Raw genomic sequence first — 23,166 nt, 5'->3', positions numbered from 1 at the left:
TCACGAATCTTCAAGCGTACGTACCTAAATCGTGTTGACTATCAGAGCAGTGATCTGATGCGCACGCACCTGGTGACTCAGAGTACCGCAATAAGAGCCTCTATGCTTCTCCTCTGAACGGCCCCGGTGCTCGCATCCGAGGATGGATATAAGAGCCAATCTGCCATTTGTCCATTCTTCCTTGAAACTTAGTGATAGAAAGTGTTTTTCTCCGTTGCCCTGCGTTGCAATGTTCATTGTCAATGATGCATAGGTAGTTACTACCTGCCAAGGACTCGTTTCTGTGCGCTGCTGGCACCATTGCCAATTTGCCAATGTCTTTGTACAAAACCTTGATGGCCTGCCACATTCTGCACAGCATGATTTGACTTCTGCCATGCCACGTGGCAGAATGAAAGAGTTTTGCTTCAGACACTAGCCTGGTCCTCAAAACCTCAAAGTTCTAAAGATCTGCTGGCTGGCGGGCATAAGAAGCAAGCATGACTACAAGTGAGCAAGGTTGCTGCAAGAAGTAAGGCGGGATCATATGACGAACGCGAAGAATTGCTGGAAGTACTGGTCAAACAGTAAGGGAAATATAAAAAGTTATAAACCTATCACTTGTGACCTGTCGCATGTAATTCTTAGCCAACCTCCGGGACATATTGTACCAAAGAAAGGAGGCGAAGTGGCAAATCGAGGAAAGTTTCGCCGACCCGAAGGCTCGGCGGATGCCTTGCCACTGTTGCATTGGTTGCATGACCCACTTTCCTCCAATCAATACCTTACCCTTGCAGATCAGCTTCGGTGTGTAGGTGTCCATCGAAGATCGGATATGCACAGTCAATCGGTCTATAACTCTGTGCGGGTCAATTCCACGCGGAGACGCCTGTTAATAAATTGCTTGAACGCCCATTTCTATAGTAGTACTGCGGCTGCAAAGAAGCCATTCGACATCCTGTTCTTCGGTCGCGACGAATTCTCTTGTAGCGTTTTCAAGCAATTGCATGACGCCCGAGGTTAGTGTAGCTCATGACATGGGCAATCCAAGGTTATGTTGACCGGTGATATAGATGTTTGGAAGTCCATCTCAATCGCTACTAACCCAGACGTGAAAACTGGCCGACGGGGTTCTCATTTGTCAATTTGTGCGTATGCACTTTTTTCATAGTAGTAACATACCTACGGCCGCCTCAACAGCTCCACTTAAACAACTTGGGGAATCTCTTGAGGTTCCAGTTCACACTATACCACGACGAAAGGTTGACTTCAGGGATTGGATGGTGCGTGTTACTTTTTTTCTTGCTGAACCGGTCTTATGTTCTATGCAGCCTCCTCCACCATTTACGAATACCAACGAACCTCACTTCTCTGACCCTGCCAATGAAACTCGTTTTCTTGTCACTGCTTCCTTCGGACGTATTCTCCGCCCTTCGCTCCTACGTATCTTTCTACCAGGTCAGCGACTCAATGTTCATCCAAGCTTACTGCCTGCATATCGAGGTCCGGCGCCCATCCAGAGAGCTTTGATGCGGGGAGACAATGTGACAGGTGTGTGCGTTATTGATATGATGGAGAAGAAGGAAGGGATTGATGCGGGAAGCGTGTGGGCTTGCAAGAGCATGGCAAGTAATACGGCGAGCAAATAATCATGCATAATTCATCTTACTGCAGGTTGTTCCAGAAAACGCGACATTTCCTTTGATGTCGGTAGAGCTGGCCCGAATAGGAGGAGACTTACTTGTCACAGTACTTCGGGATATGTTACTAGGAAAGGTTAGTACACGGAAACTTGGCTGATTCTAAATGTTTACGTTTCCATCAGGCTAGCAGCATCCCGCAACCTCCAGTCTCATCTATCACCCCACATGCTTCTGCAATATCCGCCTCCGATGCACGGGTTGATTTTACGTCCCAAACTGCGTTGGACATAGTCCGACTTTCTCTCGCCATTTCACATCAACGTCCTATTACGACTACGATGCACGATGGACGCACTCTTCAGCTGCACCATCTCAGTGTCTCCAAGAGCCATGATGACTTGGGTCCTGTCGAGCCTGGCTGGGCAGTGTATTCGCCGCACACACGCACGATACTTATAAATTGTGCTGACGGGAAGTGGCTGAGTGTTTTAAAGTTAAAGTCCCAAGATCGTGCCCTTCTGACTGCGAAGGAATGGTGGAATGGGGTTAAGGGGCTAGGCGTGCTGCACGAGGGTATGCTGAAACTTCTCTAGAGGATTCTTTCATGTCGGTATATCACTTACTCTTAAGGAAGTACTTCTCGAGCGCTTGCTACGGAGGCCGGGTTCGATTCATATTCAGAGAAGCATACTGCGCAGTCCGGGAAAGGTCCGCCACAATCCCGGGTCTATGGATAATGATTGTCACTGAAGTGCCTCGTGTGGATGCATGTGGTTCAGGAGCAAATTAGGTTTGTATCGGGTCTAATCCTGTGCCTGTATTACAACCCTCGAAGGAGTGTGTGGTAGGTTTGTCCAATGAGCGTTAGCTCGGTCCGATCAGCACGCAAACAATTACATGTAATACATCACCTGCAGTAAACGTGAAGGGGTTTGCGATAGAGCCACCGATAAGCTCCCTTTCCACAAGCATCTGACAACGATCTCGACACTATCCCAGAGTAGTACTTATTGCGCACATAAAAATGGCCCAACGGCGGCAGATCGAGTAGAGGATGCGAACCGACTGATACTATTTGCAACTTGAACGAAGTAGGCTGTGTCCCTGATTACGGTCAAAGGATACAACTCCAAACAATCTGATTACCATCACTTGAAGAAGACTTGAATCACTTGATAATGATCGATGAGTGATGATGACGACGACATGTGTTTGGCCATCTGTGCCATGGTGGACAGCTCAGATATGTTGAGTGTCGCGGTCATGAAATGCGTTGTCAAGTTTCGTTTGACGCGACGCGTCTCTTTGTTCTTGTTTGTTCATAATGGTCCACTGGTTACAGTACTACTAGTCCAAAGAGTCGTCCATTCCCAATACTCTGCACATCTGTTAGGGCTTTCTGAGCCACTCAGTGCGCCCCAACTACATATATTTAATCATGGGAATATCTGGGCTTTTACCCTTGCTGAAATCAATCCAGCTTCACCGACACCTCTCAGACTTCGCTGGTCAAACACTTGCGGTGGATGCTTATGTCTGGCTTCACCGAGGTGTATACGCCTGTGCCACTGAGATAGCCACTGGAAAGCCCTCTACGAAGTCAGTGTTTTCCTGCTTGTCCCGGGGCGGTTCGTGGTTGCCAGTATGCTCACCTTCTCAACTAGGTATGTTGATTATGCTATGCAACGTGTTCGGTTATTGCGCCATCACAAAATTCGTCCGTATATTGTGTTCGACGGTGGGCCACTCCCGGCAAAGCTGGGCACCGAGACTGAGCGCAAGCAGCGGAGGGAAGAAAACCTTGCGAAGGCAAAGGCGCTGGCGTCCCAGGGAAGGCACAAAGAAGCCCGGGAATATTTTGTTAAATGTATCGACGTGACTCCTCAGATGGCGTACCAACTCATAAAAGTCTGCTGTCAATTCTTGGGCTAGACATTCGCCTGATACATTCTTCACTTTAGGCCCTACGCGCAGAGAATGTGCCATACGTAGTCGCACCGTATGAGGCCGACGCTCAAATGGCGTATTTGGAGCGTGTTGGTCTTGTGGATGGCATCATCACCGAAGACTCGGATTTGCTTGTCTTCGGATGTCGAAAGGTGCTCTTCAAGCTGGATTCTACTTCAAGCACTATTGTCTCAATCTCGAGGGAGGACTTCGGATCAGTGACTGCTACTGAAGGGGGTATATCACTTCTTGGATGGTCGGATGCTCAGTTTAGGGCTATGGCTATTCTTAGCGGATGTGATTATCTGCCGAGCATTCCAGGAATCGGGCTGAAGACTGCGTGGTCCTTGCTACGGAAGTATAGGAGCGTAGAGCAGGTTGTGCAAGCTATAAGACTTGAAGGGAGAAAGTCTGTGCCCAAAGGGTATCTAGAAGCATATAATCTGGCGGAGAAGGTGTTTTTGTACCAGCGTGTTTATTGTCCCCTGGATGAGAGACTGGTCAACTTGACAGAGATCCCCACGGGAGTTAAGTGGGGCGATAAAGAGGAGTCGTATATCGGATGGTCAGTCTCTGAACAATCGCTTGATGGAGACTTGAGCACTGATTAATTTCTCTCAAAGTAACATAGAACCTGCTTTGGCAAGAAAACTGGCCCAAGGGGACGTTGATCCAATGACACTTCTACCGATGATTGATATCAATCCGAGTTTCGTACCTCGCACAGTAAAACCCCTCCCATTTCAGGCCAACAATATTAATCGGCCTAGTTCAGTCAAAGGAAAGGGCAAAGCAAAAGCCGAGCCTGAGAGTGGTGGATTGCTTACCTTCTTCGGTATTTCCGTCCTCAGTGCCAATGACACCCATATATTTGACCGTATTCCTACAGCTCCACAGCCAAAAGCTACCCTTACTCGTAGTAATTCTGCGCCAACAAGGAGAACGGCAGCGCCCGGTAAAGGTAGCGGAAAGAGGACACTTGTCGATATACTTGACGAAGACCTCGTTGCAAAACGCATCAAAATAAATCAGGCTTCGTCTTCCACAGACCATTCTCTCCTCACACATTCAAGGTTCTTCCCTTTTCCATCGATGTCACAACAGCAGGTGGAACTACCCGAGGACGATCTGATGCCCAGTTCACGTATACCACACCCCCTATCTGATAAAGAAAATCTTCCCGATCATGCCGACAACGTTATAGTAGTCGAGGAATTGGACGAAATTCTTGAAGAGCCCCGGGATCCTGTTACACAAGAAGATGGGTACCTGTCACCTTCCCCATCCTACTTCCGATCAGCCACACCTGATCTCTCTTCACCTGTACGGCCGTATAACCCCGCACGGCATGATCATCGTGACGGAGACGACTTCGGCGCTGATATCGTCCCCAGCCCCACGGCAGTGAGAACAATCACGCGACATGCCTTGCATCAATGTTTACCGCCTAAGAAAGAGAAGGTTAGTATCCTCGTTCGGGAAACGCCGCCGCCGATGAATAGCATTGGTTCTGCCGATGAAATCGAAGGACCGGACTTGCGTGATGTTCTCGACATTGAACCGCCTTGGGATATCGATGCAATCGATGATGATATAATCACTTCAGCATCATCATCATCCACTACTGGTCCTATTACTCCGGAAGACAACGGTACGAATGACGAATTTGACACAGATGGATCGGCTGAAAAGGATACAGTGACCGAGGCGAGTGCACGCGCAAAACGCACCGAGATAGTCGCCAACGGATGGTGGAATAAGTGGGCCCTGAACAAGGACTTACGCACTTCGGTACGTATTAACATTTCCGTGACGATTGTCATCGTGATCTGACATGTCTAATCGCTTATAGAAGACTAGCGTGCTAAGAAGGCGCGAGACCACGATCACTCCAGATGGGCGGCAGCCTGGCTGTCGTACTCGGGTAGGATCTGCACCGCCCAAGGTCAGGTTTCCATTGTCTAGCGCAGTAGCATCTAGGGATGGAAGAACCCTGAAGGCTGTGGGAGGTACGGGGATTCGTAATAATCCACAATTTGTGATCGGTAAGTCGCCTGGTCTCGGCTAAGAAGAGACGATAGTAGGAATGGCCTTGAACGATTTAGGTTTGTTCGGTGCTACTATCGGAAGGTTCATTAATTTACTTACGAAATCAGTCGTTCGCGCGAGAGGCGCAAAGCGTTTTAAGGTTGAATCCACTGCGTTCTGCATTCAAGCTCGTTATTTCCGATATCTACTTCACGTCCATCACTGTATATAATTTTATTTGGTGGAATGATGAATGACCGAGATACCAGAGTAGAAATATATACATGAGGTTGGTGAACATGCAGTTAAGTACTAATTTAATTTATTGTAGTATGAAATCGGTTCATGCTTAGCATGCTGTGCATACAGGCATCTAGTGCACTTTGTTGCGTAGTAGTAGCACTTTCAGATTAAATCCGTTATTATCATTAAAGCGGAATCTAATCGACTGCGTAGCTTGATTGATTTGTAAGGACTTTTTTTTCACCAGTAATCGTCGACAATCCGTCCGCCGGTACCAAGTCAGTATTACGCAATTCCGTCTGTGAACACCGTTTGATGATTTTTTGTTTGACAATCTCCATCTCGGAGCGCTAATTAGCATCCTGACAGGTCGAAATTTTATTCACAATGACAATGGCTGAGGCCCACAGCGAACGTCGTACCTCTGCCACGCGGGGGTCGCGGAGTGTAAATTCCTAGTCACAAAAGCACTACGTCAAACGACAATGAGCTGCATCGGGGGAAAGCCCGCATAGCCATCTCCCCGGATCCAGAACAATGGAAGTAATAATTACCCACCAATGAAACTGGTTCTGGAGGTATATGATTCTGATATTTTTTTCAGCCGTTGGAAGATGTTATGCAATGTTAGGCTATTGCCTCGTTAAAATATTGCCAAACGGTGTCATTAATTGTCAAGTCACTTCTGCTTGCAATTGGTATCCAGGGCAGTTTCCGGAACGATGGATATGATAAATCTTTACAAGATTCTTGACGAGATTTGCTGTTTGGGTTGGATCAGGTTCAATTCATAACTAATAAAGGACATGGAGCGTCAAATAGGGTTAGTTCTCAAACGAAGGGGGGGTTGGTCTTTTTCTAATTCCGAGTATCCATACGGTGCAAGCCACGTCTCTCAATTCGTTCATATCACCCCGCAAGATCAAGGCGAGAGCCCTCATGTTTACTGATGGACACGCACGCAGAGCACACGCCTCTCGGCTTTTATCTGACTACAGGCGAAACAAAAGGCGGCGCTCTTCCTCACATAGAATCCTATCACTGCCCTGGACGCCCCGAGTTAGAACACCTCGTTTCTCTGAATTTATCCTTCGCGCTTCCCTCCCACGGTACAAAAAGGTAGTCAACTGCCCTTACTGTTCGTACATTCTTTTATCCTTGTTCCACTTCGAACAACGCTCATGCCATCAACTACTTAGCTCTATGGGAGGCCAAGGGCATGTGCCCCAGCTCCTTGGTCAAATATCAGGCATAGTCATGCCTTTTGATGGCATTGAAGAGCATTTGTTACCGGATATCCAATCATCCCGTCCTCGTACATCCAAGCAATATTCCTATCTTGGTGACGGCGACATTTCGCCCAAAGGCCTCAGCGTGCACTTCATGGCTTCTTGTTCCACCAACGAGCCTGAAGTGAACGACCACCAACAGCGATTATCACCCTCATCATCACAGTCCGTTGGATATCCAGAGTCCTCTCAGAGGACAACCTCCGCATTCCAAACCTCCGCCCAGTACGACCTCCAAAACTTCGATTATTTCGCCTCTTCCACCTTTCTATCATCTCAGGTCTCTCGTACTAGCCTTCGTGCCTCCCACATTCTCCCCAGTTGCAGGGAATGGGTCGGTGACCAGGATGACGAGCAAATAAACCCAACATCCATTCAGTCACTCGACTACCCAGGTAGTCAAAGTTCCACTGGACAGGATCAGGTGTCACCAGACAGCGCATCCGCCGAATATACATATCCTGACGACTCCGACATGGAGACGGGTCTAGTCATGTCCCAGATGATGGCCCATTTCCAGATTCATACGCCTCCTCCGAATGCAGGCATGACGATGTCCGTCACCGACCTGGATTCTTCAATACCATCTGTCATGACCTTTCGGTTGGGCCGTCAGTCTCTTAGACCAGTCGCAGACCCGGACAACGCAAGGATCTTGGAAAGCTTTGATGACCCTGATGAAGACGCATCGGGAGAGTCGTGCGAATCTTCGTCGCCGCCTTCACCTCCCTATTTGTCTCCTAGTTCCTTTTATGATGGGCCAGCAGCAGGAGGCTGCGGAAACGTCATAGAGAGGAACTCAGTAATTGGGGTGGCTTCTTCCAAGGAAGGGTGTTCGTCATACCTTCCCGATGAAATCCCTCATTTCGGGGGCTCCAACGGAAACATTGACTCCTTCATTCCACTAAACACAGCCCCAAGAAGGAGAGGGTCATCTAAAAGGTCCAAAATGCACCAGTGTTCTATCTGCTCGAAAATATTCCCGCGCCCAAGCGGTTTGAACACACACATGAATTCTCACTCGGGAGCTAAGCGTGCGTTGTAGTCCAACAAATCGTCCTTTATTTTTGACTTTGCAGTGTCCAACAGCTTACAAGTGTCCGGTACCATCATGCGATAGGCACTTTGCAGTGAGATCTAATGCCAAGCGCCATCTCAAGACACACGGCATTAACCCTTCTTTGATGGAGGGGCCATCTCAGGGCACAAACTTTATGGTTGGGTTTGAGGAGCCTCTCGTAAATCACCATGTTCACGATTCCGGCCGGCCACCGACAAGACTCAGGTGGATCCCGCACAGCCTCGTCACGAGGACGCAACCCGTTACCGAGTGGATCGGCTCCCAATCATCGGGTGGAGACGATTCGAAAAGCACATGCCCTGTGGTCTCAATGACGTTGCCGGGGGCACCCTCATCGTCATTGAACCAGGCATCAGCTTATCGTTACGACAATAACAATGATTATACTGATGCGGGTTCTCGTCACTACCTCCCCAGTCAGGTCCGTCTTCGCCCCGCTCGGGGATTAAATCGCGCTGATTTCTAGTGGGGTAGAATGATTTCCGGTGCGACCCACCCAATCGTTCCACAAGATAGCCGTTCCCTTTGAATCGCACATGGCATGTACTTATTTACAAGAGGCTCGATGCCTGCCTAATACTAATGTGAAGACTGACCACACATTGATTAGTTTTGATCAAATATTAGACACTCGATGCACAGTTTACAATCCAACGATCATTAGCTAGCATTTGTATTCTAGGATTCGCCGCAATGTTAAATTATGGGGTTTGAGGGGATTCTTGGACTTTGTCAGCCTTGCTCGAACTTTCTCCTGAGGGTCTGATCTCATTTCGCGAGCGGTGTGGTCCATACACCACACGATTGACCATTCCGATAGGAATATCGTACAGCTCAGGAATAGCACCCGGATCCGCGTGTTTAAGATGCTGATTTGTGTCTAGCGCAGGAAGGTGTGCTTTGGTATCTACCTGCTGTTTTAGACTCCTGCCGGTATTATTTCGGAGATTGCTCACCAATGAACGTGTTGGGGTCAGAAAAGGATGGTGTACGTGCAATCGCGATAGCAAAATAGACAAAGTACGTCAAAAGTACGAGGACAATGGAGTATGCCGGGAGAAGCAGAGTCCATTCCCTCGATATGATGCATAATAAGGGCGGTTTTCTCATGAGAAGTTGTATGACTCACCTACTCGGGTACCATTCCACGCCGAGCCAGACGATATGTTCATCTGGGAGCAGAGCCCACAGCACATACAGAACAAACAAGACAGATGTAGAAGTCCAAGCTACAAAACCGTAAAATTCTGGTGCGCGACTGTGGCGTTCATCAGGTGGTTCTAGAGTGAATGGAGCTACTGGATACGTGGTCTCCATGGGCGCTAAACGCAAGTCAGTGAAGAGAGGCTGGGAATAATATTAATAACCTAGAGTCGGAGCATAGACGCTCTAAGCCCGTTGCGTCTTTGTCCACGATCATCATCGACGACCGAGCATTACTCGCGGATCTGCAATTGCGCTTCTTACTAACCAAGCCGACTTGTTGGCCCTTGGACCTACTCCACTAAACAATATTGATCTTCGCTGACATTTTGGGCAGGCAGAACCCATGTCGATCCTTCAAAGCACTAATAAAAGAGCACTCCGTAAAGCGATCACCACGACCCTCCGGGAATTATCTCAGTCTGATATCCAGTCGCAATGTGATTCTCAAATACTATGCTGGGCTACTGATATGACTAACATGCTGCGCGAAGCACAGGCCATTACCGAAAAAGTCCTTTTGTTGCCCGCATTCCAGCAATGCAAGACTGTCAGCTGTTATCTTAGTATGCCAGCAGCCGAGGTTCAGACTACTTCTTTGATTTTGAACATTCTTGGAGATCTAGGTGCGTGACGGTCCTTACCCCTGGTTGCATGTGTTTATGCACATTGTCAGGGAAGACTTTGTTTGTTCCTAGCATCACATCCAGCGATGGTTACATGGACTTTGTACGAGTGTATACCGAAGAAGACTATCGCAGCTTTCCTGCTGGTTTATGGGGCATTCCGGAACCGACGCCTGAATGGTCGAGTAAAAAGCGTCAAAGTAGTGCGTCAAATTTGTGTGAAAAATTTGTCATGCAAGCTCATTGTTGCTCAAGTTTTCGACGCAGACTGCAACAATTTGGATCTAATCCTCGTGCCTGGTGGGTAGTATGCATGCATCAACACGATTCGTGGAGATAATTTTCTTTTGCTACAGGTGTTGCCTTCGACCAATCACTCTCGCGGCTTGGGCATGGAAAGGGCTACTACGATCGATTCATAACGTCATATTCTTCCTCTACTGGGCGATCGAAACCATTGTTAGGTTGGTACTACATAATGGGCAACGCGGAACTACATTCTAACTGGTTATCTCAAGTCGCTTTAGCTTTGGAGCAGCAACTTTTGGAACATGGACAAGTACCGATGTTCGACCATGATTGGAAGGTGGACATGATTATCACACCCGACAAAGTTATCACTGCACCTCCAGCTTAAGATGGATACCAAGATCCGTGAACGGTGGAAAATGCTTCATGCTCCATGATGTGCTGGCGATACACATGTCATCAAATTATCGATGTGGCATGCACGGGCTACGCTTACATAGATCATATTGGTGCCGGGCCTGTCCTGAAGGGTGCGTAGGAGATGAAAGAAGCTGTACTGCTCTGTCACAGAAATTTAGCACTAGATATCATCTGAGTGAACCTTGTCTTGCCCAGTTGTTCGAGATTCAGGCACAATTGCCAATCGATAGGATCGGCCGGCCGGTAGGTAAGTTGAACCTATGCATATGAGCGAGCAATATGTGACACGTTGTTTTAGCGACCTTACCTAGCTGTGGTGCCATCACAGCTTTTGCTCCTGTCTCAAAGTTTCCAGGAGAGCCGTCAGCATTGAGCAATTTCGTTGACATTTGGGAGGTTGTGATAATCTGATTGAAATAAGGTGACTGACTGGATCGCGGGGAGGTGCTTTTTGCTCTTACTGTCAGATTATTCAATGCACTTGCTTGCAAAAATACCTGATGGATCTTCTCCAACAGCGCTGTCCGTTTAGAGGACTGAATATCTGGATGAGATAGGAACGGAAATGAAATTGAATTGAGAACGAGAAGCCCCGTCTATCTGACTATTCATGTCTAGTTTTGACGTTATCGATTGGCTGCACACCTTTGCATGAATTTCTGATAGTAGGTTGTGTATGAATAGCATTAGATCCGGGAGGGTATGAAGGTGTGTATAGCGAACGAGATTCTGGTAGTCGGTAGCCGCAGAGGAGTCTATTACTATTTCATTAATATTCCTGCTGTTCACCTCGGCGGAAATGTGTGACGTGTTGCGTACTGTGGAAGGTTTTCTTGATCGTGGCAAGACTTGTCATATTCTGGGTATCTACACCTCATTTATCAGAAAGGTGGACTGACACGTCAGATGCAAGATACATTACCAATGAATATAACTTCCTCGTTTGCCTCGACGAAAATTCGAGCATAATCTAGTGCAAGGGTTTCTTTGAAACTGCCGGGGGGTCCAGATATTTCTAGTATGTGCCCCCTCGGAAGACCGCCACCGAGTGCCGTGTTTACAGCAGCGTAGCTGCACGCAAGACTCTGCGATCTAGATATCAAAGAAGCCAAGGATTGACTCAAAGTCGGTCCTGGAGGCCGCTGTGATGCGGTGATTATGGATTGCGAGTCGGAAATATCAATCCCCAGTTCTGCGGGGTCATATTTTCTTCCAACCAGGTCGGCGGAAATTAACATGCTACGTACCCTTAGAAAGAGCTTCCGCGGAAGTGCTGGATAGATCGTCGAGTGTTTCGTAACCTGCGCGTCTTAGCGCTAGTTGGGTCGAGGACGGCAGGGTTGGGTGGAGGAGGATATTCCTGGACATGCTTGGAACCTGGATTCAACTTAATGGTAAAGGTTTGATGGCCGTCTGCGGCAGATATACAGTTTGGCTTGTCGTTTGTTATTCAGATGACCGATGAATTGATGACCCCTCAGCGCTCAGTTGGTACCATTGCAGGAACTTGAAAGACACGCCATGGCCCAATGGCTCTACAAAAGTCAAATTCACGTGAATGGTCGCGTACATAAATACAACCAAACCACTCGCGGACTTTGCCGTTCTTTCTTGTTCTTTTTCATATCGCTGCAGGTTTCGGGTCGCTTACGACGACAGCTTAAGACAGCTAGACATTGCACTCTTCCTTTTCATTTCTTGTCGAGCACAATCGTTTGTTTTTATCAGTCTTAGTTTCATCCTCCATGACTCGCGATACATTTGCCATCAAGGTTGAGAATATTCCCGAAAATGGTTGGTCTAATCACACGGAATAAAGCTGGTCTCACTGTATGCGTAGTCAAGTTGAAGGACGTTGAATCCGTTTTTAGTAGCGCCGTTGGTTCGTGTTCTGTCGCCTTTCTGTTTGCACCCAGATCATATTATTTATCCCACATAGGTCCTGTTCAGCGTGCGGAGATTCATCGTGATGGAACGACCACGCCGTACTGCGTGCTATGTTTTCTCACATACGATGCCTTTAAGCAAGGCTTGTACGCTCTCACCTTACTGTACCGACTGACCACATGACAGGAAAGCTCTGCGTCTGTCTGGTTACAACATCGGTGGATCCTCCATGTAAGTGCTTTTCAATATGAGGAAACTGAACAGTGCATATATGCGCCATTCAAAGCATTGTGACACCCGCCACCGATAACAAAACGTCGTCTCCAAGCACTGGCAAGAATTCAGATACGCGTCGAAATCTCTACGTCCTCGGTCTACCCTTTGATCTCACCAAGTGTGCATATTCTTGGCTCCCACATCTTTCATGCTCACGATTCACTAGGCCTGAATTTTCCGGTTTGTTTTCGCGTTTCGGCACTGTCATGCATGCCGTGATTCTTGCTACTGTCGATAATGCATCTCGCCGTCGCGGGTTCGTGGTAATGTCATCCCATGAGGAAGCCAAACGTGCGATGAATGCGCTCTCACGAACACAAATGAAGTATTAGAGCATTTACTTCGAGATTCAAAGCTCAACCCACTGACGCACCACAGAGGACACACCCTTGATGTATCTTGGGCCGTCGTACAACGTTCTCAAGGTGCGGGCTCAATCCAGCCGCAAATACGTCTTACTTATCCTTCGTGACAGGCTTCTTAGATGGCGCAGACAGAACGATGATGCTGGCATCCTCGAACCCTTCGTCACTTCCGGAAATGGAATTCGATCACCAATCCGCACCTTCAACCGTCGGCTCGCCTCAATATGCCAGCAAACAATGGAATATCTCATTGGCGCCTTCCTCGAAGTTGCTGGTATCGAACTTGCCGACCCTTCTCTTTGCTCAGGCCAGTGACTTGCATCCTTTGTTTTATCCTTTCGGTCCCATCAAAGAGGTGAAGCTCATGGATTCTGCTACGCTCGGCAATGGAACTACGAGCGCTCTAGTCGAATACGTGAATATCTTCAATGCTCAGGAAGCCAAGGACGCACTTCAACGACAATTCTATGGGACCTCACGCCTGGAAGTCCGATTCATCCAAGACAATGTCCACCCGGTTGACTCTCCTTCTGCTGCGTATGCCCAGTCTCCCATGCTACCGAAAACATCTGATGCCGGACTTAATCCCTGTGCTGCTCCTTTTGTCTTTGGATCTCGCCACTCATTACCCTTGGCCTCCGGTCTTAGCTGCATTGCGCACGATTCGTTTGTCAACGACTTCTGCTCTCCACTTGGTCTTTCCAGCGATACCTTTCAAGTTGCCTCATTTGCGCCCCACCCTATCACATATCATCTCAGGACCCATGCTGCCGATGCAATTTCTAGATCCAGCTCAGCAACGAGTTCGAGGTAGAATTGTGGTCTTCAAATAGATAAAGCTAATCCCTTCGACGCAGCTGGAGTAACGATATTCGCCCATACAGGCCTTCTCGTGCACCGCTCTCTTCTTTCACACGCGCGAACACACCCGCACAATTCACACCACTCTTCTATGCTTGATCGATCCACTTCCCCTGTGGAATGGCCTCTATATCGCTTATTCGTGCTCTTCGTAATTCTAATGCTTCGCTACCTCCAAAAATGGACTCGTTGGACTTCTAGGCAAATACATGGCATCCGTGCAGTAGTCTTTATGCTATAGATTCTTGTTTTAAGTATGTCGTCGTTCATGTGTTTTTGCTATATGTTTGCTAAACATTCTTTAGTCTTAGAATCCCGTTCGAACATTCCATCTTTGTGTCGATAATAATTAGTAGTTTTCCGTCTCCCTGTAGTCGCTGTGTTCGCCCTGTAGGGGCTGTAATCATGGGTTTTGTGTACGAAGTGCCAGTGTGGAGGCCTATCTTCGAATTCAATTAGAATGCCGCCTACTTCTAACAGCCACATTACGAGATTGGGCGCTGAGTGTCCTGCCCGCAAAAGTTCTCAGGCAGCTTACCACTATAATTATAGAACTTCAAAGGTGAAAAACATTCTTCCCAATGTCAGGAAACCAGGGCTTGCATTCACGTCCGAGTCCTAGCTCGAGACTTTTGCAGAGACGCCTACGTTCTTCCGATTTACAGAAGGGGTTTTTGGTAACTTCTCGATCATCATCAAGCAAGAGTCAGCAGCCCGTTTTATTACCCAACACTGTCACAGAAGACGTTGACAGCTTGCCGGAAGTTCATGCTCGTGTTTCATCCGGAACTTCGACCTTACAACTCACCAGTACCGAGAAGGGCAACGTCAGTGACCCATTTTTAGACCAATATGGCTTAGAATCAGGAACTTGGGTGGGAGAACCTCCAGTTGAGTCTCCAAGGTCATACACAATCGAGGAGCAAAGGCCGACACAGTCAGTGGCAGGCGGCATTTCCAACCTTCCTTTGAAAAAGAAATTCTCCCCTGCGTTTTCCCATGCTTTCAAGGCATCAAGCTCCTCTTCCAATACTCAACCGCCTATCACTGAGCGATCTGACTCAGGGAACGCACCGACTCGAACACCCTCAAAGGTCCGCTGGGAGAAGCTACGGCAACATGTTTTGGCACCATCCCTTCCAGCTTCACCTCCTCCGTCTGCGCATATATCTCAAAGCCCTTCCCGACCACAGACGCCCAAGCTATCTCGTTTTCCGCGGCTTGGCTTCCGACATGCTGTGGAGCATGCACGCGAGGCTGCAGTCAGCGAGTCCCGTCGATTTGCAGAGGAACTACTTCAAATTTGTTGGTCCTTCCGTGTTCCGGATGTGTTACGACAGAGCAAAAATGAGCGAGATGGGCCATTTGCTACAGTTGGCTCTTCGTTGCACCTCCCCTTCATGTCGAGTACTACTTTGAACTCTTTCGCGACTGGGAGTGCTATGGTGCAGGCTCAGACAGCTCAGAAAGGACTTTATATTAAGAGACCTTCCTCCACAATTTCAGGAGGGCAGAATTCCTCCCTTGTCATGACACTGCACGAGACCATCCTTCGTTATGCGTCGAAGATCTCGAATTATCTTCCTCACGAAACTCTTGTTCTTTCCGCCCTGTTGACGCCATTTTTATCGAGCGAGAGCAATCAGAATGTGGACGACGAGCGGTGGACTGCAATCGAGGCTTTCGAGGCTGCTGTCCAGACCTGGCAAGCGACATCGGATGATGTATGTGGTGCGACTGTGCGTCTTGTCTGTTCAGGCTGCTTACGATTTTGTAGCTTACTATCGAGAGATGCATTTGGTGTTGCGACGCTGCGTCCGTACCATCCTCCCTTCGGGCTCGCGTTCTCAGTGTTCTCACATCGCTCCTGTTTCCCCGCACTGGTCCAATCGAGCTCCCGAGTGTCCATGCGTTCCTTTCTCTAGTCCAAGCGCTAGCTATAACGTTGCTCCAGACACAGGAAGACCGAGAAGCGGCTACTCTAAGGGACATCATCTTGAAACTTCGCGACGGGACGTGTGGGAGTATGGCAGGCTTTCTTGCTGCAGCAGAGATCGATGGCTCTCCGGTGATGTTGGTTGGTGTGCGCCAGTCGGAAGTCAGGGAAGCCTTGGTCATTGAAGCCCTGGTCCGTTGCCTTGATCATGGTCCCCTAACCATGAAGCGGAAGGTCTTGCATGAACTTCTCCAGGTATAACTTCCCTCTTCAGCGTGCTGGGGAATAGCTGAACAACCAATTATGCGTAGGAATTTTGGACACCTTTATCTGTTTCAGGATCATTTTCCCCTATGATTTCAGCTATCCGTTCTCGAGTTGTCATAACATTCGCTCATGCTGCAGCTTTCCTTTGTGCGTCTGTAAAATCGGAGCATTTGGACACGCAGAGCGTCTTGCATATCCTGAAATCGCGTGTCATTCCTGAGATGACGTGTCTATCCGGGAAACGAGCATCGGATGCCCGTGCCAGCGTGTCTAGGCTTTTGATCGAGTTGCTCTGCCTCGAGAGGGTCACTCACGAGATGATTGGCGTAATTTGCAGTCTCACCGTGCAGTTGCTAGAAACGTCAGAGTGGAAGACGTCGTTGGAACAGATGATGCAACATTTTGTATGTGCTTATTAGTACCACTTTAATGGAAGATAGCTCACGGTTCCTCCTTAAACAGATTGCTGAGGGTGAATGGCCCACAATAATCAGACTTTTGACCGCACTCTTTCACTTCCCAGATGAGCTTCGCGGTCAGCTGTCCACGTGGTCCATACCATGTTTGCAAGAGGTGGGTGTTCCGACTCGCTGACGATAGCAAAGTGTACATTTGATAAAATATCAGAGAATAGTTGCAGATCCGCCACCTCTGCACTATCCGGAACTCACGGGCGTCCTAGACAAGGCATCACGCACATATCCTCAAGTGTTCTTCAAACCGCTTTTCACCTGTGCAGCATCTTCCAAGGTGCTCACCATCAGCCATCAACTTGGAGTTATTGCTGCTATCTCAGTATTCCTTCCCGACTTCTGGACAAGAGATCCAGAGATGATATTGGTAGCATTGATGAACGAACCCACTGTTATCTCACAATCTGGGTCCAAGAGGAAGTGGGCACAAGCAAGGCTCGGACAGATGATCATACTAGTTGAGTTGATTGCGCGTGTCAAAGCGGTACCACGAATCAGCAAAGACTTTTCGGTGAGTCGATCCTGAGCTGACATATTTTAGACAGTGTCGAACTTAATTTACAGTACCCTGAGGCCTCGGCCTTTACTCCAACCCAGTTTTTCAGTATGCTAGAAGCGCGTTTAGGTGTGTTATTAGAAGTGAAAGTAAGCAGGAACACTCTGGTTTTGATGGATGCTCGCGGTCTAATTTATATCATACAGGAACGAACTGCTCTGCTACCACTCTCCATGCGCTTCCTCTATTTGATCTTGTTTACAGAAATCAGACTCCTTACACGATCCGTTAAGCGGTATGTGCCATCTCTTTTTCCCTAGTTTAATCGAGGATTGAAACTTAGGAAGTTCAACTTGGCTGCGATCGGCGATTGGTTGGCTGTTGCAGTCGTATATCGGAGCTGTAGTGGATGAAAATGAATCTTTGATTGTCGATGATGACGTTTTCAGTGACGTCTCGCAAGCGCTGGGTAAAGTCAAAGATATTTACGCTTCAACGCAGGACAGCCTTCGAGCATCTCACAAGGTAGAGTCATCATTTCGCTTTGTTTGCCTTGATGCTGAAAAATACAGCGCCAAAGCACAATGCTCCTGTTGTCCAGCTTCAATTATGTTTCTGGGGACTGTCCTGAACACAGGACTATGCTCATGGACGTGTTACATGAGAGAATACTGTTTCTGTCGTCCCTGCCGCAATCACTCACCCGCCAAGCCCTCGATTTATTGGTGGTGATTTCTGCCTGCCTTACATCAGAAGATTACTTGCTCATCGGACCTTCCTTGTGGGCTCGGTGTTTTGATTGGGCGGAACCGCAGGCAGTGCTTTCAGTGGGTGTCCTACCTAGAATTGCGAGCCATGGTTCTCACAGAAGTATCATAGGCTTCTTTTCTGGTCATGCAGTGTGCAGAGAAGGCCCCGCATAGCATACTTGAACTCATCAGGAACGACTTGCAGGAGTCAGTTAGAACTTCAATTGGTAGCGCATGGTCCTAACACTGACTTCACAGTGAAGACAGTGCTGTGAAGATCACTGCAATCCAACGCTTGGATATGCTGGTGAATATGCGCTTCCAGATTCTGTCTCAGCCTTTTTTATCCGACAAGGACCATCGGAGACCATTTAAGTTAGCTCGTGACCCATTGCCATTTGTTCCAACCGACATCGGTTCAAGTCTATTCGTCCCAGAGCAAGAGGATGATGGTAACGAAGAGATGCCAAAAGAACTGCGTAAACACTTAGCTGAAGTGGGATGGTTGGATGAAAAACGACCAACGGACCAGAAACGCGAATGGGTGAGGACACCATTGTCACTATTGCCTTGTACTCTTCAGGATCAAAACGCTGGCGCCACGGAGCGCCTTCAATCTTCACCCCTGCCGTCCCCGGCATCCACGCCAACCAAACCTCGTTCCAACAGTGATGTTTCTGATGGCCAGCTCAGTGGACGATCGTCAAATCCTACAAGCCGTAGCGTCAAACGCCGCGCGGTCTTTGTTCCTGTACTCGGGACTCTTCTCCCCCAGCTGGTCTCTATGACTCTCGATTCTTGTATTGACGTCTCATGCGCGGCTCGTGCCAGTGTCATGGATTTACTACGCCATGAGCCTGCTCTTCTTATTCGACCCCTCCTCGATTTGCTTGCCAGCAATAATGAAGAAGCTGCCACGACAGCCGTCCGAGGGTTATTGCATCTAAATCAGCACCTCCCTCCCGCCATGGCTCATTATACATTCAACCATCTTGCTGGATACCTTAAATTCCTTGCTCGAGAAGTCACTTCACCCGATGCACTTCGCCACTTCGCTCTTACGGCTGCTTTGTTGTCGAATCTAGTTACGCAAGTCAGCGAGATGTCCATAAGGGAGATTCGGCGAGCGAAGATGGATTTGTTCCTCATTCCATCCGGGTCGTTGTGGTTCACTGCGTCGTCTCCATCCGGCCCCATGTTTCCGAAAGCTCTGTCTCTAAGTGAGAGTCCATCCGAGATTCCGCCATCCTTGATATCAATCACAATGATCCGCGTGGCTCAGAATCAGCTGTTTCTATCCATGTTAAAGCGAAACCCTCAAGATGTCCGAGTTATTCGGAAGACTATGGAGCACATTGTTCTACCTTCGACAGACGCCTTCTCAGCAGCACGCTCTCTGGAGTTGCCAGATTTTGTACCGCAGCAGTTTGCACAACGGGATGGACCAGAGTCGATTTTGACCACACTTTCCTTGATGCTTTCGCGGAGTCATCTTCTGCTCATAGCCCAGATTTTCAGATCCATGTCAAGACATCTTAGCGATCCCAGCGAGCTGACTGTGTTCATGGACGGTCTGAATCGAATTTTGCTCAGACATGGAGATGACATTGGGATTGTAAGCCAGTCCCTGATCGGTATGCCAAGACTCTTTTTTAAGGTCATATCTGACCATAGATCCGCAGCGTTAATGGTGGCAAGTGCCCGCTTCAATCGTCTCTTTACATCTGGTGGAGGCTATTCCCTCTTTATGTTATCTGTCATAAAAGTGTATACGGAGCAAGAGCACCATCAGGGAATCCAGCAGGCCATCGAGTATGCCATCAATCGCTTCCACGCCATTCACCCGCAGGCATTCGTCTTCCAAACACTAGACATAGTGGTACACACCCTCTTGGAACCAACCTGCAATAGCTCCTGGCTGGCGAAGAGTGTCTTTCGGATGCTTTCTTCACTGAATCGTAACAATCCAACGGCAAGTCCAGATGCTTCTGGCATTCGGAACATGAATAGATTGCAGGAGAAGGAAGCATTGATGGTCACCACTGCCGATGAGAAACCTCAAGCATTCATGGCTGCTATCCGAAGGGTTGGTAGCCAGGAATCGCAACAGCTGATCATCAGTCTTCCCGAGGAGTACGAGACGAGATCACTTGATATGGACGATCTCGTACGGTTGTTGTTGACTGTTATTGGTCATGATCCTTCCATCGCCAGAGCCCAGAATTTCCTTTCGCTCCTGAAATTGTTAACACCCGCACTGTACAATGCTTCCAGATCGGCTAGGAGCGTGCTTTGCGATGGTATTGATGCAGTTGGGACGATCATCCTACGCACAGTCGCGAAGGCTAAGCTTCCTGAACCATTGACGATGCACTCGGTGGGCGGTTTGAATACGGAGATATCGCAGGAGGAAGGCATTCTAGCGGACAAGCTCCACGAGAAAGCAAAGGCCTCAAGTGATCTCACCAATATGCGGATAGAATATCTCGGATTGGCGCTCGCTTTCATCAAAGCTGGAGGCCAGCTGCCCAACACTGCCACGGAGAAAATTTTCGATATCGCGAGAATTCTCCTGCGAGAATCATCGCACACAGAAGATGAGGTCGTTGATTTCCTATGCCAGTATTCCAAGGCCAGTCTCGTCGAACGTACACCTAGTTCCAAGGAAGCAATTGCACTGCTCGAGAACCTCGCTCCTATCATGAACACCTATGCGTCGGCTATTAATTTTGCTGGTATCTACGAAGCCATATCTCATTTGACTTCCAACAACCAATTCACCAACGACATCATGTTCTCCAATTTGGTGGTGACGCAGATCTGCAGGTGCGGGTTAGAGTCTCAAGCGGCTTGGAGCTCTGAGCGTTCTATGATTTCGCTCCTTGCCACAGCCATCTCCTTTCGGAAGGCCGACGTGATTGCTGAGATCGAGAAACAGCTCCCATCACATAAATTCTTATCTGGCGTCGTTTTCAAGCTCGTTCTTTCGCTTGAAACGTCTGCTTCAGCGTCACCGGTGGGAGACCATGACGCATGGCTGCGTGCTACTCGCACTAGTGCATGGTTGCGGCTTCTTTCCTACGCGATGGCGGCTTGTGAAAAACCAGGCCGATCCCAACAATCGACCTCGCTAGAGCGAAGGAAATCTGACGATAGGCATCGTTCTGGATCATCAAATAAAGAACAGGTCTTGACGCTAGTGGCTGCAATTCAAATCATCAAAATGATTATCGTGAGAGCTGGAGATGACCTTTCTGTGTCGTTGCCCTCAATATGGATTCGTCTTGCTGCTGTCTTTAGATCTCTGGTTTCTGATGGAGATGCGCGGTTTGCCTTCGAATCCTCTGAGCAATCTGCGCCATCTTCCCCCATACATTCACCTCGTTCGAGTATGACTTCAGTTGATCCTTTCAATGCTCAGGAGTCTTTCCTCATACCATCAGCATCCTTTGACGCCCGCCGCCCGTCTCCTCCAGGTAAACCACGAGTCATCGACTACGTACTTTGGTCTCTCCTGGAGCTCCTTTCTCGCTACCGCACACCTCTCATACTCCAATTGAAGTTGCTCGCACAAGCAAAAGTCGCTATTCTTCACGAGCAGCTCCGCTGCTCTCAAAACAGTTTGCATCACTCTTCTGGAAATAGGTCTCCGTCTGTCTTCTCTAAGCCGAGGAAGAGATCATCAAGCATGCATTCCGCTTTATCACCCTTCATCATCAGCTCTCCATCAGCTTCTTTTAATACAGGCCATATGTCGCTACATCCCCCTATACTAGAATCCACACCACGCAAGGCAGGGTTTGAGCGCAGTCCAAGTGCATCACCAGTCGGTGCACAGCCGCGCATCATTCACCTCGGTCCTATAGCACCAGACTTGTGTCTCTCGGCATCGTCCAGCCAGGATGTGCGTACGTTGACGATGTCAACGATGGTGAAATCTTCATCTCTCGTGCGTGCCACATACCGCCGAATAAGGCTTGTGCAGGCATGCATGGGGTATAGTTTGCTGTTACCACTGCCTGCAGCGTTCGAAAGGCACATGTCAGCTGCACTTGAGAGTGCTGGCACGATGGATGATACGATCGGACTTGGAGGACATTTAGAAGAGGGAGGAGAAAGGAAGTGGTCGATCAAGCAAGCGGTTGACGCCCTCTTGGATGAGATGCATGATCTGGAGCTTGAGTTTCGTGAACGGGAAGCGTGGAGGGAGGTACTGGACGATGGCCTAGTGGGTTTGCAGCCTGATGTGAACGATAGTAGCATATTTCAAGATGCACCACCGATGGCAAACTGACTGTAATGGTATCTATGTATTTGACAGCGCACTTTACAAGACTGCAAACTTTTCTGAACTACATGTGTTCGGGTATCCTGGTATCTAACATATATAAGCACGAATAGCCGCTGGCTCGGTGTCAATTGTGTCCACCCCGTCATGTTGTGCAGCTTTGTAGTCAGAGCCGCGTGCGTTCGGGAGAGTGAGGAAGAAGGAGGAGGATGAAGACGAAATATCATTAAGTGTTTGTTTCTAGTGAGAAAGAATGAATGTATTTCGTACGTATGATGTTGTGCGTTTTTGGGAATGCAAGATGAGATCAGTATGATGAGTGAAATGGCAAATTAGTGATTTACCACGAAAGCGAAGCTTTCGTGGTGGTGGGGAGGGTCTGGCTCTGCCGGACTGCACTTGTGTGCGTGGTCTGGGAGGAGCAGTCTGAGTCCGGGTTTATTGGGGGTTGAGAGAAGGTTTTTGAGAGAACCGGACACAGAGGGGCATCAGGAAATCTCGAGTTTACCTTTTCAACCTTTTAGTACTTAAAATTCACTTTTTTCACTTATTTTCTGCACACGGAAAGTGGCCAACATGAAATTAAGTTGGAAGACTGAAAAAAGTATAATAAGAGAAAAAGTGCAAATTAGGGCGCCCCAGCTACTAGTAGTATACTAGTAGTAAGTAGTAGTACACAAAAATACAAGTTATGACGCCAAACTTCGAGGTGTTGCGCTCGTCAGCGCTCCGTTCATGATTATGGGTACTAGTATGTAGGGGCGTCTGGCGTGAAGATCAACGCCAAACTTCGAGGTGTCGTGCTTGTTAGCGCTCCGTTCAGGATTATGGGTATGTGGGGGCGTCTGGCGTGAAGATCA

General features: G+C 48.4%; 8 protein-coding genes across 8 annotated transcripts; 6 read left to right on the top strand and 2 right to left on the bottom strand.

Moving 5' to 3' along the window:
- Positions 1 to 634: 634 nt before the first annotated feature.
- Positions 635 to 2,562, top strand: F5891DRAFT_1043837 (Formyltransferase). Its single transcript, XM_041362162.1, has 6 exons — positions 635 to 998; positions 1,053 to 1,127; positions 1,180 to 1,262; positions 1,311 to 1,604; positions 1,654 to 1,755; positions 1,805 to 2,562. The coding sequence occupies exons 1-6, from the start codon at positions 815 to 817 to the stop codon at positions 2,213 to 2,215; spliced, it is 1,149 nt and encodes a 382-aa protein (XP_041224092.1). The 5' UTR covers positions 635 to 814; the 3' UTR covers positions 2,216 to 2,562.
- Positions 2,563 to 3,060: 498 nt separating this feature from the next.
- On the top strand, positions 3,061 to 5,637 carry F5891DRAFT_1190899 (exodeoxyribonuclease 1; the record flags this gene model as incomplete). The annotated part of the gene is made up of 5 exons (XM_041367377.1): positions 3,061 to 3,221; positions 3,287 to 3,530; positions 3,584 to 4,134; positions 4,193 to 5,360; positions 5,422 to 5,637. The coding sequence occupies 5 exons, from the start codon at positions 3,061 to 3,063 to the stop codon at positions 5,635 to 5,637; spliced, it is 2,340 nt and encodes a 779-aa protein (XP_041224091.1).
- A 1,236-nt stretch (positions 5,638 to 6,873) lies between these two features.
- F5891DRAFT_1043832 (uncharacterized protein) lies at positions 6,874 to 8,946 on the top strand. Its single transcript, XM_041362161.1, has 4 exons — positions 6,874 to 8,163; positions 8,219 to 8,631; positions 8,685 to 8,749; positions 8,821 to 8,946. Exons 1-3 carry the CDS (start codon positions 7,044 to 7,046, stop codon positions 8,724 to 8,726), a joined length of 1,575 nt encoding a protein of 524 aa, XP_041224090.1. The 5' UTR covers positions 6,874 to 7,043; the 3' UTR covers positions 8,727 to 8,749; positions 8,821 to 8,946.
- On the bottom strand, positions 8,658 to 9,583 carry F5891DRAFT_462722 (PIG-P-domain-containing protein). The gene is made up of 3 exons (XM_041371914.1): positions 9,340 to 9,583; positions 9,167 to 9,285; positions 8,658 to 9,117 (listed from the first exon to the last, which is right to left on the bottom strand). Exons 1-3 carry the CDS (start codon positions 9,525 to 9,527, stop codon positions 8,912 to 8,914), a joined length of 513 nt encoding a protein of 170 aa, XP_041224089.1. The 5' UTR covers positions 9,528 to 9,583; the 3' UTR covers positions 8,658 to 8,911.
- A 1-nt stretch (position 9,584) lies between these two features.
- On the top strand, positions 9,585 to 10,931 carry F5891DRAFT_462706 (uncharacterized protein). Its single transcript, XM_041371913.1, has 6 exons — positions 9,585 to 9,853; positions 9,908 to 10,039; positions 10,090 to 10,242; positions 10,295 to 10,339; positions 10,396 to 10,503; positions 10,558 to 10,931. The coding sequence occupies exons 1-6, from the start codon at positions 9,760 to 9,762 to the stop codon at positions 10,674 to 10,676; spliced, it is 651 nt and encodes a 216-aa protein (XP_041224088.1). The 5' UTR covers positions 9,585 to 9,759; the 3' UTR covers positions 10,677 to 10,931.
- F5891DRAFT_1043794 (uncharacterized protein) lies at positions 10,677 to 12,226 on the bottom strand. The gene is made up of 7 exons (XM_041362160.1): positions 11,631 to 12,226; positions 11,528 to 11,575; positions 11,354 to 11,463; positions 11,170 to 11,304; positions 11,016 to 11,115; positions 10,785 to 10,966; positions 10,677 to 10,729 (listed from the first exon to the last, which is right to left on the bottom strand). The coding sequence occupies exons 1-6, from the start codon at positions 11,944 to 11,946 to the stop codon at positions 10,869 to 10,871; spliced, it is 807 nt and encodes a 268-aa protein (XP_041224087.1). The 5' UTR covers positions 11,947 to 12,226; the 3' UTR covers positions 10,677 to 10,729; positions 10,785 to 10,868.
- Positions 12,227 to 12,324: 98 nt separating this feature from the next.
- Positions 12,325 to 14,518, top strand: F5891DRAFT_1111917 (uncharacterized protein). The gene is made up of 9 exons (XM_041363730.1): positions 12,325 to 12,502; positions 12,549 to 12,590; positions 12,648 to 12,732; positions 12,782 to 12,826; positions 12,882 to 12,989; positions 13,038 to 13,196; positions 13,250 to 13,296; positions 13,356 to 14,351; positions 14,403 to 14,518. The coding sequence occupies exons 1-8, from the start codon at positions 12,454 to 12,456 to the stop codon at positions 14,048 to 14,050; spliced, it is 1,230 nt and encodes a 409-aa protein (XP_041224086.1). The 5' UTR covers positions 12,325 to 12,453; the 3' UTR covers positions 14,051 to 14,351; positions 14,403 to 14,518.
- Positions 14,519 to 14,620: 102 nt separating this feature from the next.
- F5891DRAFT_1279485 (uncharacterized protein) lies at positions 14,621 to 22,393 on the top strand. The gene is made up of 12 exons (XM_041370357.1): positions 14,621 to 15,821; positions 15,875 to 16,288; positions 16,345 to 16,704; positions 16,763 to 16,873; positions 16,928 to 17,284; positions 17,338 to 17,418; positions 17,476 to 17,564; positions 17,617 to 17,794; positions 17,842 to 18,096; positions 18,149 to 18,225; positions 18,277 to 19,652; positions 19,701 to 22,393. Exons 1-12 carry the CDS (start codon positions 14,679 to 14,681, stop codon positions 22,310 to 22,312), a joined length of 7,053 nt encoding a protein of 2,350 aa, XP_041224085.1. The 5' UTR covers positions 14,621 to 14,678; the 3' UTR covers positions 22,313 to 22,393.
- Positions 22,394 to 23,166: the final 773 nt, after the last annotated feature.

Source organism: Suillus fuscotomentosus (assembly GCF_016647785.1).
Source record: "Suillus fuscotomentosus strain FC203 chromosome Unknown F5891scaffold_39, whole genome shotgun sequence".
In the NCBI taxonomy this organism is placed as follows: Eukaryota; Fungi; Basidiomycota; class Agaricomycetes; order Boletales; family Suillaceae; genus Suillus; species Suillus fuscotomentosus.
This window is presented reverse-complemented; position numbering and strand designations above follow the sequence as displayed.